This window comes from Oryctolagus cuniculus, chromosome 9 (assembly GCF_051225735.1).
Source record: "Oryctolagus cuniculus isolate XC-2025 breed Fujian yellow rabbit chromosome 9, ASM5122573v1, whole genome shotgun sequence".
Taxonomy (NCBI): domain Eukaryota; kingdom Metazoa; phylum Chordata; class Mammalia; order Lagomorpha; family Leporidae; genus Oryctolagus; species Oryctolagus cuniculus.
Window position 1 is genome coordinate 137,608,593 of NC_142875.1, and position 19,609 is coordinate 137,628,201.

At 50.0% G+C, this 19,609-nt stretch overlaps 1 protein-coding gene across 6 annotated transcripts in view; it reads right to left on the reverse strand.

Annotated features, from left to right (window-relative positions):
- Nucleotides 1–18,416, reverse strand: part of RPAP3 (RNA polymerase II associated protein 3) — a 36,162-nt gene extending 17,746 nt beyond the window's left edge. The window contains exons 1-6 of one of the 6 annotated variants that reach the window (XM_008259349.5): nucleotides 18,259–18,416; nucleotides 14,365–14,523; nucleotides 12,511–12,651; nucleotides 8,340–8,462; nucleotides 5,637–5,764; nucleotides 905–1,026 (exon numbers count right to left, since the gene is read on the reverse strand). In XM_008259349.5, the coding sequence (XP_008257571.3) occupies nucleotides 905–1,026; nucleotides 5,637–5,764; nucleotides 8,340–8,462; nucleotides 12,511–12,651; nucleotides 14,365–14,523; nucleotides 18,259–18,390 (805 nt within the window). In that variant the 5' untranslated portion in view covers nucleotides 18,391–18,416. Of the gene's footprint in view, nucleotides 1–904; nucleotides 1,027–5,636; nucleotides 5,765–8,339; nucleotides 8,463–12,510; nucleotides 12,652–14,364; nucleotides 14,524–17,293; nucleotides 17,649–18,121 lie in introns of those variants that run through there. The other 5 variants (XM_008259351.4, XM_051850408.3, XM_008259352.5 and 2 more) reach the window with 5 other exon arrangements.
- Nucleotides 18,417–19,609: the final 1,193 nt, after the last annotated feature.

The window sequence follows — 19,609 nt, forward strand, 5'->3', positions numbered from 1 at the left end:
ATGGTAGCCAACAAGACATTTTAACCTCTTTTACAGACAAAAAACCGGAGAAGACATTGGTCACACACAGGCACGAGGCGGGAGAAGCAGAATCAGGAGCGCCCACTCCTGCCTCCCATCAAGAAGCTAAGGTCCAACCCACAAGTACCAGCTGACTCCAGATCCTGGAGGCAACAGGTCATAGGTCAAGTGGGTGTGTCCCTGCCACCCATGGGAACACCTGGACTGAGTGCCTACCTCCCAGCTTTGGCCCCCAGCACCATCCATTATGGGCATTTGGAGAATGAACCAGAAAGGTTCATTCTCTTTTTTTTCTTTCTCTCTCTCCCCCCATCTCAAATAAGTTTGTTTAAAAAGCAGAGCTGCAGGCCGGCTCTGTGATTTAGCAGGTAAAGCCGCCACCTGCAGTGCTGGCATCCCATATGGGCACCGGTTCAAGTCCCAGCTGCTCCTCTTCTGATCCAGCTCTCTCTGCTGTGGCCTGGGAGGGCAGTGGAGAATGGCCCAGGTGCTTGGGCCCCTGAACCAGCGTGGGAGACCCAGAGGAGGCTCCTGACTCCTGGCTTCAGATCGGCTCAGTTCCGGCCATTGTGGCTATCTGGGGAGTGAACCAGAAGATGGAAGACCTCTGTTTCTTTGCTTCTGCCTCTCTGTAACTCTGCCTTTCAAGTAAACAGATAAATCTCAAAAACAAACAAAACAAACAAACAAACAAAAAAAGAGCTGAAGTCCCATTAGTTCTTTCTCTAAAACTTTAAGATACCTTTTATATTGCAAAACTGAGGGGTTCAAATATTGCACGGAGATTTCTCCAAAGGGAGCAGCTGTGCCCGCGCAGTGCTCTGTGAGCCGTCTGTAACTGTTAAATGTTTTTTAGAAATGAGGACCTGGAACACAGTAATACCTTTTTTGGCTTCCTCTAATTTCTGCAAAGCAGATCGAGCAGCGCCCCGCCTGGCGTACGCCTTTGCATAGCTTCGATTCAAGGCTATGGCTAAATTACAGTCAGACTCAGCAACCGCAAACCTGGAATTAAAAAGTAAAACAAACGAAGTTGGTAGAAACTTTCATTTCATCAAAACTGCAAAATGTGCTTCTGAAACCCTCAAAAGAAGACTTGCTTCCACACGAAGGTGTGCCTCCACCTCCTCTCTCTTAGTCAGCCTGGGAAAGCTGTAACTTAATGATGGAAGGCTAGAGCACAGAAATATTCCTTTAACACAGGAGCAAGAACGGCCAACACCACTGCCTTCTCGGTACTGCACTACCGGTCCTCGCCAATGTGGTTCCACGGGAAAAAACACCAAGTACACTGGAAACACAGACCAAACGATGGACTACACAGAAACTCAAAGCAGTGCTCAAAGTCCTGAAGTTCAGCCAGGCGGCCGATTTCCTATGGGACAACAAACGACTCACAGTCCAGAGGCAGAACACTGCCAGTCTGTGTCAGATTCTGAAGAAGATGGAAGTGAGGCACCTCACACAACTCTGCAGGAAGACACAGAACACAAAGTAACACTCTCCGAGATGACACACAAGTCCAAGGCAATTCTAATCAAAATCCCGACAGGATGTTTCCAGGAACTAGAGAAGATGATTCTCGAATTTCTACTGATGGGGCAAAGTCAAAGGATTCCCAGGACGTTCCCAAAGACACACAGGAAGGAGGATCTGCCCGATACGGAGCAGCACAGCTTACTATAGAGTCTACAAAGACCAAAGACGCAGGAATCAGCAACACAGAAAAAGCAGGAACAAAGAAGGAGACAGAGACCCGGAGACCCAGGTCCATGCGGTGCTGCAGACCCACTCCACAGACAGGCTGCTCCTGCTCAAACCAACCTGGAACCCTACTGCCTGCATGCATGCAAAGACTTGCATGTGAAAAGCAAGCCTTCAAAACTTTGGAAGAAAACAGAAAAGACTGATGAATGCAGGCAGCAAACTATTAAGTCATTTTTAAAGAGCTACTCTTTTAAAAAGCCAATAAGCTGAAATATATTAAACTGAGAAGTTCTGTTTGGAAATACCCTATTTTTATAACGCAGTATTATAGATTTGAGATTACTACCAATAAAAAAGAATTCTGTTTATCAACAGTCCAAAAAGAAGGAGCCCTGTGGCACGCAGCGTAAGCCACGGCACTGTCTGGTCCGAGTCCCAGCTATTCCACACTTCTGACCCAGCTTCTGCTAACGCACCTGGGAGGCAGCAGATGATGCCTGAGTACCTGAGCTCCTGTCACCCACAGAGGAGACTTGGGTAGAATTTCTGGCTCCTGGCTTTAGCCTAATCCATCTCTCACTACTGTGGGCTTTTGGAAAGGGAACCAGCAGATGAAGAGCTCTGTCTCTCCATCTCTCTCTCTCTGTCACTCTTTCAATTAAATAAATCTTTAAAAAAAAAAAAGTAAGCTACAAACTGGCAAGGATAGTGATTACAAATAAGTGCTAAAGGATTACTGTCCAGAATAAAGAACTCTTAAAATTCAATAGAAAAATTCAGCAGAAAAATGGCCAAAAGAAAAAATAGGCATTTCACAGGGAAAAAACCTAAGTGGCAAGTAAACATATAAAAAAATGCTCAATCTCATTAATAATTGTAGAAATGCAAATGAAGACACAATAAACTACCCATTTCACATACATGAGGCTGAAAACATTCAAGTGTTGGAAGGGAATGGCACGGGCATCCTATGCACTGCTAACAGGCACACAAACTCACACAGCTGCTCACCAGCCTATGAAGAGAGCCATCTGTGCACCTCAGGTCCAACACTAAGAAAGACACATGGAACATTCCAGCAGCACTGTCTGATCTGGGGAGGAAAGGACAGAGGGAAGGCAGGGGGCAGAGGGAGAAAGGAGCCAACGATTCAGACAGGAGGATGAGTACACAGCAGTGTATTCCGAAAGGAAACTCCAAAGAGCAAAGGAAACAAGAGGATCTACAGCCAACCACCATTCATGCAAGTAACACTCAGAGAAGCGGCACACCTCAAAAGACTACCACCAGTATGACCGACTTTGTGAAGCACAAATACAGCAACTCTACGCGCTACATCATTTAGGGAGACTTACACACCTAGTGAACCATTTTTCATCAAGAGAATGCTAGTATAAAAATCAAGCTAGCTGGGGTGGGTAACAGGGCATGGTGGGCCAAGACACATCCCCTACAGATGCACCTGGGAAGGCAACGGATGATGCCCTGGTGCTTGGGCCTCTGACACCCAGTGGGAGAGTGGACAGTTCCTTGGGCCTAGCTTCAGCCTGGCCCAGCCTTGGCTGTTGCAGGCACTTAGTGAGCCAGCAGATGGAAGATCTCTCTTTCTCTCTCTCCCCACCCCCACCCCCACCCCCACCCTGCCTTTAAAACAACAAATGTTTTTAAAAAATAAATCAATGTGTTAACCTGGAACGGAGAGCTAGCACAGAAAATGTAAAGAAGCCTCATGGTAGCTTCAAAAATAATAATGTTCTGGGGCCGGTGCTGTGGCTCAGTGGGTTAATGCCCTGGCCTGAAGCACTGGCATCCCATACGGGTGCTGGTTCTAGTCCTGGCTGCTCCTCTTCCGATCCAGCTCTCTGCTATGGCCTGGGAAAGCAGTAGAAGATGGCCCAACTGCTTGGATCCCCGCACCCACGTGGGAGACGCAGAAGAAGCTCCTGGCTCCTGGCTTCAGATCAGTACAGCTCCGGCCACTGCGGCCAATTGGGGAATGAACCAGCGAATGGAAGACCTCTCTCTCTGCCTCTCCTCTCTCTGTGTAACTCTGACTTTCAAATAAATAAATAAATCTTTAAAAAAATAATAACAATGTTCTGTCTCCTAAGTTGCGGGTTTATTTAAAATTATTCTTTTCTAATTCATATATGAAAAATCCTTTAACACTTCATCAAAAGTGTTATGAAAAAACTACATGGTTCAACTTTTGCACTTACCTTTAATTTTGTTTTCCATGAACTTTTTAAGTCCTCTCATATGTAACACACAGTATACTTCAGAAATCAAATACTGCAAAATGTTAACATTCCCCTAACTTGCATGGATACTAGCATTACAAGGATGAAAATCTACAAGCATGACAATAAAGTAGTAAAGACTCAGACACTAATGCAATTCATATTTCCAAATAATTAAAACAGTAGGAATGTGTTCCTGGATGGTATTTACCTTTTTAAACATTCTTGATAGCTCCGTTACCTTTGTATAATACAGTAACACCCTTATGCTCCTCAACAATAAATCTGAACTTAGAGTCAATATGACTTAAAGATACACAAATGCTAAACATTTTTTCAATTTTGTTTCTACTATATTTTAATATGCTTATAAATTTGTTTGAGAGAGAAAGAGATTGAGAACCAGACATGACATTGGTCCTGTCCATCGGTTCACTCCACAATGGCCAGGGCCACAGCCAAGATTGGGGAACTCAGTCCAGGGTTACTTGTGGGTGGCAGGGCCTGAATCATACTACCAGGGTTTGCGGCAGCAGGAAACTGGAACTGGGAGACAGAACCAGGATCCCGACCACTAGGCCAACCACTCGCCACTAGAACACATCTTACACTTCCCATAAGGAAACTGATCTGGATTAAACAGTGAATAAAATTTTTTTCAAAGTAAAGAAGGAAATGAAGCAAGTTAACCGATAGACATTTTTATTCCGCTCCCTCCTTCTGTGAACTGGGTAAAGAACACCAGGACCGGGTCCTGAGGACGACTCCTTGGTAAAGTGAGGGATGGGAGCACAGCTTGAACACCAAGGTTCATGATGGCACAGGCAACTCCATAGAAGCGAGCAGCTATAAACACTCACAGCTGAACAGAAATGCAATCCTTCCATCCACCCCAGACACTTTTTGAAAAAAGATCCTTTTAAAACTCAGTCTCTGGCCAGTGCCGCGGCTCACTTGGCTAATGCTCCGCCTTGCGGCGCCGGCACACCGGGTTTTAGTCCCGGTCGGGGCGCCGGATTCTGTCCCGGTTGCCCCTCTTCCAGGCCAGCTCTCTGCTGTGGCCAGGGAGTGCAGTGGAGGATGGCCCAGGTGCTTGGGCCCTGCACCCCATGGGAGACCAGGATAAATACGTGGCTCCTGCCATCGGATCAGCGCGGTGCGCCGGCCGCAGCGGCCATTGGAGGGTGAACCAACGGCAAAAAGGAAGACCTTTCTCTCTGTCTCTCTCTCTCACTGTCCACTCTGCCTGTCCAAAAAAAAAAAAAAAAAATTCAGTCTCGGGCTGGCGCTGTGGTACAGCAGGTTAAAGCCCTGGCCTGAAGCGCCGGCATCCCATATGGGCGCCAGTTCTAGTCCCAGCTGTTCCTCTTCTGATCCAGCTCTCTGCTATGCCCTGGGAAAGCAGCAGAAGATGACCCAAGTCCTTGGGCCCCTGCACCCACGTGGGAGACCCAGAAGAAGCTCCTGGCTCCTGGTTTCCAATCGGCACAGCTCCAGCCGTTGCGGCCATCTGGGGAGTGAACCAGCAGATGGAAGACCTCTCTCTCTATCTTTCTCTGTAACTCTGTCTTCCAAATAAAAATAAAATAAATCTTAAAAAAAACTCAGTCCCTACACACACCTACAAGAGCAGACACTCCTCCCTTTGCACATGATGCAGTGCCTTACTTTTTCAACCTGAAGTACGCTGACGCTCTGTTTGTTGGTAACACAGGATTATAGGGATCAGCGTCCATGCCTTTCGTGTAGCATTCGATGGCCTCGTCATATTTTCCTTGCTTGAAGTATTTATTGCCCTGAAAGGAGACATAAGGAAAATGGTCTTTTAGAAAAATGTCTGTTTTGGGGCCGGCGTTGTGACGTAGTGGGTGAAGCCACCGCCTGCAGTACTGGCATCCCATATGGGCGCTGGTTCGAGTCCCAGCAGCTCCACTTCCAATGCAGCTCTGCTGTGGCCTGGGAAAGCAGTGGAAGATGGCCCAAGTCCTTGGGCCCTTGCACCTGTGTGAGAGACCCGGAAGAAGCTCTTGGACCCTAGCTTCAGACAGGTGCAGCTCCAATCGTTGAGGCCACCTGGGGAGTGAACCAGCAGATGGAAGACCTCTCTCTCTCTCTCTCTCTCTCTCTCTCTGCCTCTGCCTTTTGTAACTCTGCCTTTCAAATAAATAAATAAATCTTATGGGAAAAAAAAGTCTGCTTATTTTCATCTACTTGAAAGGCAGAGCAAGAGAGAGAGATCTTCCACGTGCTGATTCTCAGCCCAAAAGGCTGCAGTAGCAAGGACTGGGCCAGGCCAAGGCCAGGGGCCTGCAACTCCATCAGGTTCTTCCACATGGGTGGCAAGGGCCCCTCCACAGCAGCCTCCCAGGATGGGTTAGCAGGAAGCCATATTAGAAATGCAGTAACAGAGATTCAACCAGCACTGACAGGAGATGTGGGCATCGTAAGCAGCAGTCCAACCCACTGGGCCACAACACAAGCCCCCCGTGGTCTCTATAAACGTGCAGAACTTCACTGCACAGTCCTAATATGGGCACCACAATACCCACTCATGGAAAAACAGGCGTCAAGATGAAGTTTAACCTGAGAAGAGTTAACCTTTCCAAAAAGCAATGTCGCTGGATTTAAAGCAAGGCGGTGTGCCTCAAGATGTTCCACGTTCCAGAGTTCCCAGTGACGGCATCTGACATGACATGGAGGAGAGGAGCGGAGAGCAGCACCCATATCCATGGTGTGGAGGAGCACAACACAGGACCCACACCCAAGAGGAGGGGAGGGGAGGAGAGGGATAGGGAGGGGAAGAGAGGAGAGGGGAGCACAGGACCCACACCTGTGAGGAGGGAGCCCAGCTGGGAACTCACACTGTAATAATCCCAGTACCTCTTGCACCAATACACCAACGTTAGTAACACTATCAACCTCATTTTGTAACTAAGAAAGCAGAGGGACAGGTAAGTTAAAGAACTTGTCAAGGATCTGACCCTGGTCTTCCTGGCTCCCAGTTTCTGTGACACTGCCTCCCAAATGAACACCCTTGATGATAATATGGAAGTACTTTTATGATCCAGATGGTTTTCTATCTGTGGGAAATATCCTCACCTGTCCGTAAAGAGAACTGCAGCAAAAGCAAGACTGTTACTAGTACTGGTGTAGCTGGATTCGTGTATTGAGACACCAAGGTCTCTTAACAGGAAATAGTCTTTTACCATACCAGCCTAAGTCCAGGTATAATCTCTTATCCAAAATCCAGAACCCAGAACAAAGAGGGTTTTTCTTTATATATGGCGTTAGCCTCTTTGTCTCCTGTATATGGTTGCCTGCATACATCTGGTTACATATTCTAATGTTACATGGCCGCCACAGGATTGAAACAATACTGTGTATGTCAACCTGGTTACTGAAGGTATTTTTTTACACAGATACTGAGCCTTTTTTTTTTTTTTTTTTTTTGGACAGGCAGAGTGGACAGTGAGAGAGAGAGACAGAGAGAAAGGTCTTCCTTTTTGCCGTTGGTTCACCCTGCAATGGCCGCCGCGGCTGGTGCGCAGCGGCCAGCGCACCGCGCTGATCCGATGGCAGGAGCCACGTATTTATCCTGGTCTCCCATGGGGTGCAGGGCCCAAGCACCTGGGCCATCCTCCACTGCACTCCCTGGCCACAGCAGAGAGCTGGCCTGGAAGAGGGGCAACCGGGACAGAATCCGGCGCCCCGACCAGGACTAGAACCTGGTATGCCAGTGCCGCAAGGCGGAGGATTAGCCTAGTGAGCCGCGGTGCCAGCCAAGATACTGAGCCATAAGCTGTCTGGCAAGGGTTAACACATTGCTCTGTACTAATAAGCAGAACCTAAAATGGTCACACATACACAGATAAGGACTACAGTATTCACAGGCAAGCAGACACCACACTTCATTCGCAGGACACATGCCTCCCATTGTCTTCTTTTAACCATGGGAAGGCCTCTACCCCAACTTTAATCATATCAGTTAGATATAAGGCTAATTAAAAGACAGCGGCCTCCGCCACACTGGCCTTGCAAGATCAGGTGTGTGGTGAGCAGGCACACGCAGAGCACTTACAACACAACTTACACCCTAGCATGCAGGTCCCAGCCCTGCCTCCCCACTGGCTGAGGACTGCAGAGTGGACAATACTCTGGCAGTCGCATAAGTGACAAAGCTCTCTTCCTCCTCCCGTCTCTGTAATTTAATCTTCCCTTATGAGCTGGTTGCTCCCTGACACCCTGTGTGCCTTGGGAGTTTTGCTACCCCTGCAGCTCAGTTTACAGTGATTTTCCATTCTGTGTAGAAAATGGACCATCATTTTCTTACATGATTCTGCTTGCCTAAGGGGACCTACAACTACAGAGTACCTTTTCCTTTAGAGTGAGGGCCTTCTGAGAGTCTACACGAATCCCGTCTTCTTCTGACTCTGACTCCTGGGACACAGAATCCTGGGTGCCATCTTCCTTGTCCAGCTCCTCCAAGATGCTGTCCTGAAACCACAAACAGAAGAGTGCAGGTAAGGACATGGCCCACAGAGCAGGAATTAAATGTTCACAACACGACTTAAGCTGCTACAGTGTAAGGACCTAAAGGCTGTAAGAAAACTTCACTGTTAAGATCATATCCAGAAGCACCTCATATGGTCACTGGTTTGAGTCCCAGTGCTCCACTTCTGATCCAGCTTCCTGCTAATTGCCTGGGAAAGCAGAAGACAGTCCAATCTTGGGTCCCTGCACCCCTGTGAGAGACCCAGAAGAAACTCCTGGCTCCTAGCTTTGTTCTGGCCCAACCCTGGCCATTGTAGACATTTGGGGAGTGAACCAGAAGACAGAAGATCTCTGTCTCTCCCTCTCTGTAACTCTGCCTTTCAAATACAAATTATACATTGAAAAAAAGAGAGATCATATACAGAGAAAAGAGTCCAACATGCAGACAAGTGTCTGACTCAGCTCAGAGAGGAGCTGCACTCGTGCCCTGCAGAGCACCAGTGAACCACACACTGCAGCAGTGAGGCACTGAACTCCTTGAAACAGAAGCCAGTTGGCCCGCAGGGTGTGAGTTGGGAACCCAGGCAGGGCGGCCACCCTGTATCCCAGAACAAGGGGGACTGCCACACAAAACTCCCGAGAGCCCCAATCTCTCTTCAGTCACACACTCCTTTTTTTTTAATTTGAAAGAGAAAGAGATCTTTCCATCCGCTGGCTCACTCCCCAGATGACCGCAACAGCGGGAGCTGCGCCGATACGAAGCCAGGAGCTTCTTCTGGGTCTCCCACATGGGTGCAGTCCCAAGGGCTTGGGCCATCTTCTACTGCTTTCCCAGGCCATTGCAGAGAGCTGGATTGGAAGTGCAGCAGCCAGGGCTAGAACCAGCGCCCATATGGGATGCAGGCACTTCAGGCCAGGGCTTTAACCCGCAGAGCCACAGCACAGGCCCCACACACTCTTTTTAAAACAGATTAGCTATCCCACCCTGTGATGGCTCTTTTGTTTTATCATGAGCAAGCCAGACAGGACAAAGGATTGCAAGTCTTGTCTTTTGTCCCTGCCTTGTAACTGAATGTCAATCTGATAGTCAAGTCTGTTTTTCTTTTTTTCCTCAATATCGTGCTTAAAAACCCTAGTGCAGGCCCGCGCCAAGGCTCACGAGGCTAATCCTCCACCTGCGGCACCAGCACACTAGGTTCTAGTCCCAGTCGGGGCGCCGGATTCTGTCCTGGTTGCTCCTCTTCCAGTCCAGCTCTCTGCTGTGGCCAGGGAGTGCAGTGGAGGATGGCTCAGTGCTTGGGCCCTGCACCCGCAGGGGAGACCAGGAGAAGCACCTGGCTCCTGGCTTCGGATCGGCGCAGTGCGCAGCCGTAGCAGCCATTTTGGGGGGTGAACTAACGGAAGGAAGACCTTTCTCTCTGTCTCTCTCTTTCACTGTCTAACTCTGCCTGGGAAGGAGGGAAGGAGGGAAGGAGGGAAGGAGGGAAGGAGGGAAGGAGGGAGGGAGGGAGGGAGGGAGGGAGGGAGGGAAGGAAAGGGAAGGGAAGGGAAGGGAAGGGAAGGGAAGGGAAGGGAAGGGAAGGGAAGGGAAGGGAAGGGAAGGGAAGGAGGGAGGGAGGGAGGGAGGGAGGGAGGAAGGAAGGAAGGAGGAAGGAAGGAAGGAGGAAGGAAGGAAGGAAGGAAGGGAGGGAAGGAGGGAGGGAGGGAGGGAGGGAGGAAGGAAGGAAGGAAGGAAGGAAGAAGGAAGGAAAGGAAAGAAAGAAAGAAAGAAGGAAAGAAAGAAAGAAGGAAGGAAAGAAGGAAAAAAAGAAGGAAGGAAGGAAGGAAGGAAGGAAGGAAGGAAGGAAGGAAGGAAGGAAGGAAGGAAAGAAGGAAGGAAAGAAGGAAGGAAGGAAGGAAGGAAGGAAGGAAGGAAGGAAGGAAGGAAGGAAGGAAGGAAGGAAGGGAGAAAGAAAGAAAGAAGAAAGAAAGAAAGAAAGAAAGAGAGGGAGGGAGGGAGGGAGGGAGGGAGGGAGGGAGGGAGGGAAAAGAAAACCTAGTGCCAAGGACCCCTTCAGGTTTTTCCTGGCTTGGAAGCCCTCCTCCATGCTACCCTGGCTGGAGGTCTCTAACTCTAACAAATCTCACCTTTAAATCTCTGCTTGTCCACATAGAAATTCTTCCATGTGAGACAAAGAACAAAGTAATAATATGTTCTTCACCATCATTTCCCCGTAAGAGTTTCGTGGTCATCAATAACTCATAGAACCCATCAGTGTCTAAAATCCTAATTTGGCCATATGTGTAAAAAGAAAGCTTTTCAGAATAGCATTGTGGCACAGAGGTTAAGCCCAGATATGCCCTATCTATGCCCATATCAGGGCACTGGTTTGAGTCCCGGCTGACCTCCTTCCATCCACTTCCCTGCTAACGGCCCCAGTGCTTGGATCCCTGCCACTGACATGGGAGACCAAGAGCGAGCTCTGGGCTCCTGCTTTCAACCTGGACCTTCAGAGACAGAAGATCTCCACCCTCCCACCCCTCTGTCACTCTGCCTGTCAAATACATAAATTTTAAAAAATGCTTTTCAGTAAGATTTTGTAAGTACTTCTACCGGGGCCAGCACTGTGCCATAGCAGTAAAGCTACCACCTGCAGTGCTGGCATCCCATATGGGCGCTGGTTCGAGTCCCAGCTGCTCCACTTCCAATCCAGCTCTCTGCTGTGGCCTGGGAAAGCAGTAGAAGATGGCCCAAGCCCTTGGGCCCCTGCACCCGCTTCGGAAACCCAAAAGAAGCTCCTGGCTCCAGATCGGCGTAGCTCTGGCCGTTGCAGCCAACTGGGGAGTGAACCAGCAGATGGAAGACTTCTCTCTCTCTCTCTGCCTCTCCTCTCTGTGTAACTCCAACTTTCAAATAAATAATCTTTAAAAATCAATAAATAATTCTACTTTTTATGGACACATAGTAAGCACACATATGTATGAGTACGCTGTGACATTTCAGTACATGTACACAGTGCGTAACAGCCACATCAGAGTACCTGGCATCACCATTACTCCAAACAGCAGTAAGACATTTTTAATCAGTTAGCTCTAAAGTTCATTAAAGCTCATGTAGTCACATACTTTAATCATTACATAAGCAAAATTTACATCTGTTTTGTTATTTACGTAAGCATAACTTTTAGGAAATTACAAAACAAAACTTAAGCTTACTTTCACTGAATATTAATTAATACTAAAACAGGAACTGAAATTTAATTATGTGTCTCAGCATGAAGATCCTGAAAACACCATCAGCCTCCCTTCACCACATTCAAGATCAGCCAACCATGCTATGTGGAAAATTACAGGCCGCAGCCCAGATCTGACTGGAGAGGAGTGGTAAGTAAACACCTGCATCCTGAAAGACACAGTGAAATGCAGGCCATCGCGATGGCACTGCCGCCCCACACCAAGCCAACCCTTAAAGCGCAACACAGGATGGAATGCGGGGGCCACAGGTTTCCTCTCACAGCTGATAGACAGGGCCCCATGGAGCATGGTCTAGAACATCCTGGGGCTGAGACAGGCCTGTTTTCACGACCACACAGCCCAGCCCCAGGACGGATACCCACACACTCCCTCAGCAGAGTCGCTGTACTCTGCAGTTAGGGTCACACAGGAGGGAGCTCTCTGAGCAGAGTCCTCGTCTGTCCCTAACTGCAGTGGTGGTGACCCAAGTGCACACATGTGACAGAACGGATGGGCCCTGCTACACACTGTCCCAGTCTTAACTGTACTAGTAGTAAGATGGACCCACTGAAGGAGACTAGGTGAAGATGACACTGCCTTCAGGTACTACTTCTGCAAAGAGAGACAAAACCGGAAAAACAGAAAACAACCCTGACTGCTTCAGCCGCCACTCACTGCAAGAGGAATTCCTGTGGCTAACTAAAGAGCCATGTGATTACATTTTATCCCACAGGAAATAGTGTATGAGACAGAAGCCACAAAAACGCTGCACTGTTTTCCATAACTCCAAGGAATTCCTATTCAAATGCTAAGCAGCAAAGTGCCCGGGTCAACTTACCACATCGAGTTTTGCCCATGCCTCATAATCATAAGATTTGATCCTGTTTTTCGTGTTTTCCTCTTTGGTTTTTTTGGAAGCCTCTTTAGCTTTCCCTTTCTTCTTTTTCCTAAAACTTCCATTTCGAATAGGAGGCAAAATCTAGGAAAAAAAGCATGCAGTTTTCAGCACTTTGCTCTATTATTTTTTGTCTAAGTAGCAATGTTTAAAATTCTCACCAATTCATATTTCTAAAGAAGAAGCCATTTTTAAACCTAATTTGCAAATGCTTAAAAATATCAATTTGCCATCTTCCATTTATAATGGTAATTATAGTTGAAAAATGTTGAAGAGGGGGCAGGTATTGTGGTGCAACAGGTTAAGCCGGTTTGTGCTGGTTCCAGTACCAGCCACTAAATTTCCCATCCAGCTCCCCGCTAATGCTCTTGGGAAAGCAGTGGAAAATGGGCCAAGAACTTGGGCCCCTGCACCCATGTGGGAGACACACATGGCCCAGCCCCAGGCACTGTGGCTATTTGGGAAGTGAACCAAAGGATGGAAGATCTCTCCCTCTCTCAGTAACTATCTTTAAAATAAATAATGAAAAAGAAAAAATGTTGAACATTGATTACTCACAAGCAAAATATTATCTGGAAATTTAAATTATACTTTAATTTGCAATTCTAAATTCAAACCTCAAAAACTACCTAGTCGGGGCCAGCACTGTGGCATAGCAGGTAAAGCCACCACCTGCAGTGCTGGCATCCCATATGGGGGCCGGTTCAATACCTGGCCGCTCCACTTTTGATCCAGCCCTCTGCTATGGTCTGGGAAAGCAGTAGAGGATGGCCCAAGTCCTTGGGCCCCTGCACCCACACGGGAGACCCAGAATAAGCTCCTGAATCCTGGCTTCAGATCAGATCAGCTCTGGCCACTGCCGTCATTTGGGGAGTGAACCAGCAGATGAAAGACCTCTCTCTCTGTCTCTCCTTCTCTGTGTAACTCTTTCAAATAAATAAATAAATCTTTAAAAAAAAAAAAAAGCAAAAACCAACTACCTAGTCTTCAACCTTCATATGAGGAAGTAGGAGCACAAAGCAAATGGATCCCCACACCATCAACACAAAACCTCAGTCTGGCAGGGTTTACCCAGCAGGTAAGAGGCCCAAATCGCCAATGGAGCAGTCACACCTGACTGCAGCCTCCTGCCCACACGGACACCAGGAGAGAGGCGGCAGGGATGAGGCTCTGCACCGGGACACTCAACTTCAGGCCTGGGGCCATTCCAGCTGCTGCAGGGATGGGAGTGTGTGTGCACACTAGCTCTCTTTCCAACAGAGAAGCATTTTGAAAGGCAAAAAGGTTGCTTTTCTAATTCAGGATTTTAAAATGGTTGTGAAAAATGGAACTAAAAGATAAGCGTATTTATTGTAAAACAAATGTGAAATTCATGTGTAAAAAAGGGTCTTCAAAAAGTTCATGAAAAATGCATGTTATAGAAAATCTATGAATGGATTCTGAAATTGTTTTGTACCATAAAAAAAACTGATCCTTTAATCTCATTTTCCCCTGAACTTTTTGAAGCACCATTGTGTAAGTATACACACAGCCACACGCCCTACGTATTTGATGGTGTCCAATTACCTTTAATATGATCACAAAGCCATTCTTTCAGTAATTATTCACTGAATCCAAAAACTCCTTCACAGTCAGCACAATTATCACAAAGGCTAATGCAAAAGTAGAATTCTGGAGATGCTGACAATGAAACAAATCCCTTCGATTTCAGCATTTTCATAGAACACTGCTAACAGGTTATGCTTACTTTAAAACAAGCTGTTTTTCAGGATGCTAAATACGGAATTCTGAACTTACCTCTTCAGGAACACCATTTTGTCTCCTTAGTTCCAAATCCTTTTGTTTAATGTCTTTTTCCCAGTTCTCTAAATCCCTCATAAAGTCCTGTAACTCTTCTGCATTTTGTTTCACTTGTAGTTGTAATTCAACTGTCTTATTTGCTGATGTCATTATGACCTGCAGAGTTTTGAACAACCTCTGGTAAGAATGGGATTACAGGTAACCCTCAACTTGCAATGAGGTTATGTCCCCACAAACCCAACATAAACTGAAAATACTGTAAGCCCAAAATGCAGTTAATATGCCTAGCCCACTACGTACTCTAGCTCAGACCAGAGCAATGCTGGCCTCATCCCTTCACACTCACCACCAGCACTCAACACGCTCAGAGCCCAGAGCAAGGGTGCTAGCCAGGAAACCTCCAAGGTCAAAATTCCAAGTACAGTTCCCATGAACCCGTATCACGTTCACCCATCATAAAGTTGAAAAATATAGGGCCAGGGCCGGTGCCAGGGCACGGGTTAATCCTCTGCCTGCGGCGCCAGCATCCCATATAGGTCCCAGTTCTAGTCCCAGCTGCTCCACTTCCAATTCAGCTGCTATGGCCTGGGAAAGTAGAAGATGGTCCATGTCCTTGGGCCCCTGCACTCATGTGGGAGACTCGGAAGAAGCTCCTGGCTTTGGATTGGCTCAACTCCATCCATTGTGGTCAATGGAGGAATGAACCAACAGAAGGAAGATCTCTCTATATACCTCCCTCTCACTGTCTGTAAATCTTCCCTCTCACTGTCTGTAAATCTACCTATCAGATAAAATAAATAAAATCTTTAAATATATATATGGCTGACACGGCGGTGCAGCTGGTGAAGCCGCCACCTGCAGTGCTGGCATCCCACATGGATACCGGTTTAAGTCCTGGATGTTCTACTTCTGATCCAACTCCCTGATAACGCACCTGGTAAAGCAGCAGCTAATGGCCCAAGTGCTTGGGCCCCTGCACCCATGTGGGAGACCTGGAAGCAGCGCCTCACTCCTGGTTTCAGTCTGGCCCAGCCCCAGCCAATGAGGCTGTATGGAGAGTGAACCAATGGGTGGAAGACTTCTCTCTCTCAGCCTTTCTCCCTAACTCCACCTTAAAAAACAAATGAAGGGCTGGCACCATGGCTCAACAGGCTAATCCTCCACCTTGTGGCGCCGGCACACCAGGTTCTAGTCTTGATCAGGGTGCCGGATTCTGTCCCGGTTGCCCTTCTTCCAGGCCAGCTTTCTGCTGTGGCCAGGGAGTGCAGTGGAGGATGGCCCAAGTGCTTGGGCCCTGCACCCACATAGGAAACCAGGATAAGTACCTGGTTCCTGCCTTCAGATCGGCGCGGTGCGCCGGCCATTGGAGGGTGAACCAACGGCAAAGGAAGACCTTTCTCTCTGTCTCTCTCTCTCTCACTGTCCACTCTGTCAAAAAAAAAAAAAAAAAAAGTTTAGGTTGAATCCCTTTAAGTTAGAGATGCTGTATTTCATTTGTTTTTCTGAAGTCTAACACTTTTTCAATAACAAATGGCCAAGATAATAAGTAAAAGAGCCTAAAGTGATGCTGAATAAACAAAATATCAGTATTTTTTTAAAAAAGATTTATTTATTTATTTGAAAGGCAGAGTTACAGAGAGGCAGAGAGAGAGACAAGTCTTCCAGTCACTGGTTCACTCTCCAGATGGCTGCAATGGTTGGAGCTGCGTCGATCTGAAGCCAGGAGCCAGGAGCTTCCTGCCAGCTTCCCATGCTGGTGCAGGGCCCAAGGACTTGAGCCGTCTCCTACTGCTCTCCCAGGCCACAGCAGAGAGCTGGATCAGAGCAGAGAGTGGAGCAGCCAGGATTCAAACCAGCACCCACATGGGATGCCAGAACTACAGGCAGTGGCTTTACCTACTACGCCATAGCACCGGCCCCAAGTACTATATTTTTAAATGACTCAACTGTTTGCTGAACAAGCAAGAAAAAACAGATAAGCATATCCTCAAAACAGGTGACATGCTTCATGCATGAAAGGCCTCGCGGGAACAATCACTGAGCAGCCCCGGGCGGCAGGCTGGCTGCTCTTCTCCTGAGTTTATCCCAACTGCTTCCTCTCCTCCTTTCTCTTCCAATACTCACTGAACTCCCAGCAGGCCTTACATCAAGATTTAGGGATACAAAAACAAGGTAAGGCCTCTGATATAGTGAGAAAAACAGAAATGCAAGTACAGAGTAACAGCACACCCGGCTAAGCGGGGTTTCTCATCCTGAGACCAGACACTGGGGACAGTACGGCTTCACGGTGGGGGTGCTGTACTGTGCACTTCCGGTGGTTGGTGACATCTCTGTCCTCCACTCGCTCGTCCAGCCTTGCCCCACCCTCTCCCACGGTGACAGGCAGTGTTTCCACATGTTGTCCCCTGCACCAGAGGCAAGGCAATCCTGGCTGAGCACCACATGCCACAAAGCAGACCCCAGCACCGAGTCGCCCGCCAAGCACAGTGAGCAGTGGGCTGCAGGGGGGATGAGGGAGAAAGCTCAAGGGACGGGCAAGGGACACATCTAGAGGTGCCAGGCCATGAGGTCTACCCCCACCCTGAGAGCTCTATGAAGGTACTGAAGAGGTGACAGAAAAAGCACTAAGAGACCAATAAGACGGAGGGTTTGGGGAGCAGAGGATGACTCAGTGTCTGCCATTTCTCTCGGGAGCCTGGTATGACTGGCGGCACCGACACACACAGGGGAAGAGCTGGACACCTCTAGATGTGTCCCGTGCCCATCCCTTGAGCTTTCTCCCTCATCCCCCCTGCAGCCCACTGCCCACTGTTCTTGGCTGGCAACTGCCTGGTGCAGAAACCCTAACGGGCGTTACAACTGGGGGTCCCGTGAGCGCCGTGGGACATCAGGGGACACCAGCAGGGAGGTACGGCCGATCTGTTACCAGCACAGAGGTGGGAGCGAGGACCACGGACCCGGACAGGTCTAACTCCAGTGACGGGAGGCACGCAGGCTGCGGACACCAGCCCCTGGTGTTTCCAGAACGTGGGGAAGGCGAGAGCTGGGGAGAACCCAGAGAGTGGGGACACGCCATGCGCGTTCCCTGAGTACTTAGTCACATGAAGACTACTGCGCAGGTTATGGGGCCAAAAAGGGCGGAAAGGAAATGAGTTAGGTAGACAGATTATGTGGGGGACGGGGGTCCATCTGCCTTCAACAACGTGAGGACTGGTTCTCAATGGAGAATCGTCTGGGGCTGCGAGGAACAAAGAAAAATACACGAGCAAAGGGGGTGATGGCCCCAAACGGGAAAGGGGACCCAAGGCTGAGGGAGGGGCGCAGAAGAGGGAAGGGCCTGGCTCGGGCGGTCACAGGCACCCAGCCTCACGACCAACCCAAGCCCGGGGGGGATCACAAACGGCGCCTGGTGCGGAAACAGCCAGCAAAACGCTTGGCCCGGGGCCAAGAGCGCGCACAACAGCGCGGCGCGCCTCGAGATGCCGAGGGGCCGGCACCTTTCTGCGCCCAGCGCCCCGCAGCCCCACCGAGCCTGTGCCGGCCGGGGGTCGCTTCCACACCGGGCGGCCTCGGCACGTCAGAAGCGCCCTGGTCCCCTCGGGAGAAAGACGCGGCCGCAGACATCGCCGGCGCCCCGGCGGCAGCGGGTCAGAGGGCGGGGCGGCGGGCGACCCTTCGGCGACCCGGCCCCTCCTCCCGTTGGGCCCCCAGCCGTCCCCTTGCCCGCGAGGACGGCGAAGGAGGCTCACCCCACCTGGCCAGGGCGACCCTTCGGCGACCCGGCCCCTCCTCCCGTTGGGCCCCCAACCGTCCCCTTGCCCGCTGTAGACGGCGAAGGCGGCTCACCCAACCGGTCCGCGTCACACCCACCCGCTCAACAGCCGCCCTCACCTCACCCGCTCCCGTCGCACTCAAGATCGCGTCGCAGCCGTCCGCGTCGCACACGCTCTCGTCACACGCGCCGCGACGCAGACCAGCCCCACCCCCTGGGTTTTCCCACAAGCCCGCGCGTGCCCGTCCCATGGCGCCTGCGCAGAAGGTCCGTCCGCGGGGAGACTTGGGAGGGGCCATCGGGTGATTGACAGCGGTGGGTGATTGGCAGCTCCGAAGTAAATGTCAATCTAGGTTCTGCTAGCGGAGACTGACTCTCGCGAGCCGAGCCGGAGCGTTGCAGGCCGCCCGGGCGTGCTCCGACCTCTGACGCAGGGGCATATGTGCTTCGTGGGACCCCCTGGGATGCGCCCCACGGGGCCCGCGGGAGAGGCCGTCCCCGCGCGCGTGTACGGTCCCCAGGCCGTGACCTCCGCAGGCCGACCCCAGATGGCGGAGAGCGTGTGACGAACAGCACAGCCCGGCGGTCTGGGCCGCGGGTCCTCCGGGCCTGGAACGCGGCCCGGGCCTGGGTCCGCCCCCGCCGCTCCGTGCGTCTGGTCCCTACGCTTTCTTTGCCTCTTAATAAAGCATTGCTAAGCGTGCTGGTTGATGCCATCAGGAGAGGCAGCACCACGTGTTGTACTGATTGAGGCGGGAGCCAGGGCGCCGGCTGGCTGGGGGCACCCTCTCCCCCCAGTCATCAGGCCGGCGCTGTGGAGCAGCAGGCAGAGCCACCCCGCAAGCCGGCATCCCATGTAGCCGCCGGTTCAAGTCCCAGCTGCTCCACCTGTGATCCTGGGAAGGCCGCAGAACGTGGCCCAAGTGGTGGGGCCCCTAGCACACAGGCGTGGGAGACCAGCATGGCCTGGCCCAGCCTCTTGCATTGTGGCCGTTTGGGGAGAGAACCAGTGGATGGAAGGTCTCTCTTTCTCTAACTCTGCTTTTCAAATAAATAGATAAATCTTTCTTAAAAATAAAGAAGCATTAACGTAATGGTCTTGATCACCAGGACTAATTCTGAGGCTCCCTGGGACCCACGGGGCCTCCTGAGTGCTTCTAGACCCTCTCAGCGCCTGCTGACCACTGTCCTAAGTGGACTTCGACAGCGTGGCTGACTCTACCGCTCTCACTGGTTCATTTGTCTCTACCGAGAATGAGCCCCAGTCATCCCAACTGAGCTGGCGAATACCTGAACAGCTGCTCTCCAAGAGCCAACAGGACTTATGAGTTAGAGCTCCAGGGACAGGAGGCATCTGTGTGAGGAGTTATTTCTGCAACAGTTAGAGTCTGCAGTTCATGACTGTGTGTGCTGTTAGTCTGGTATCCAAGGCAATTATGGAAACCTTTCAAGTAGCCAGAGGTTGAGAGT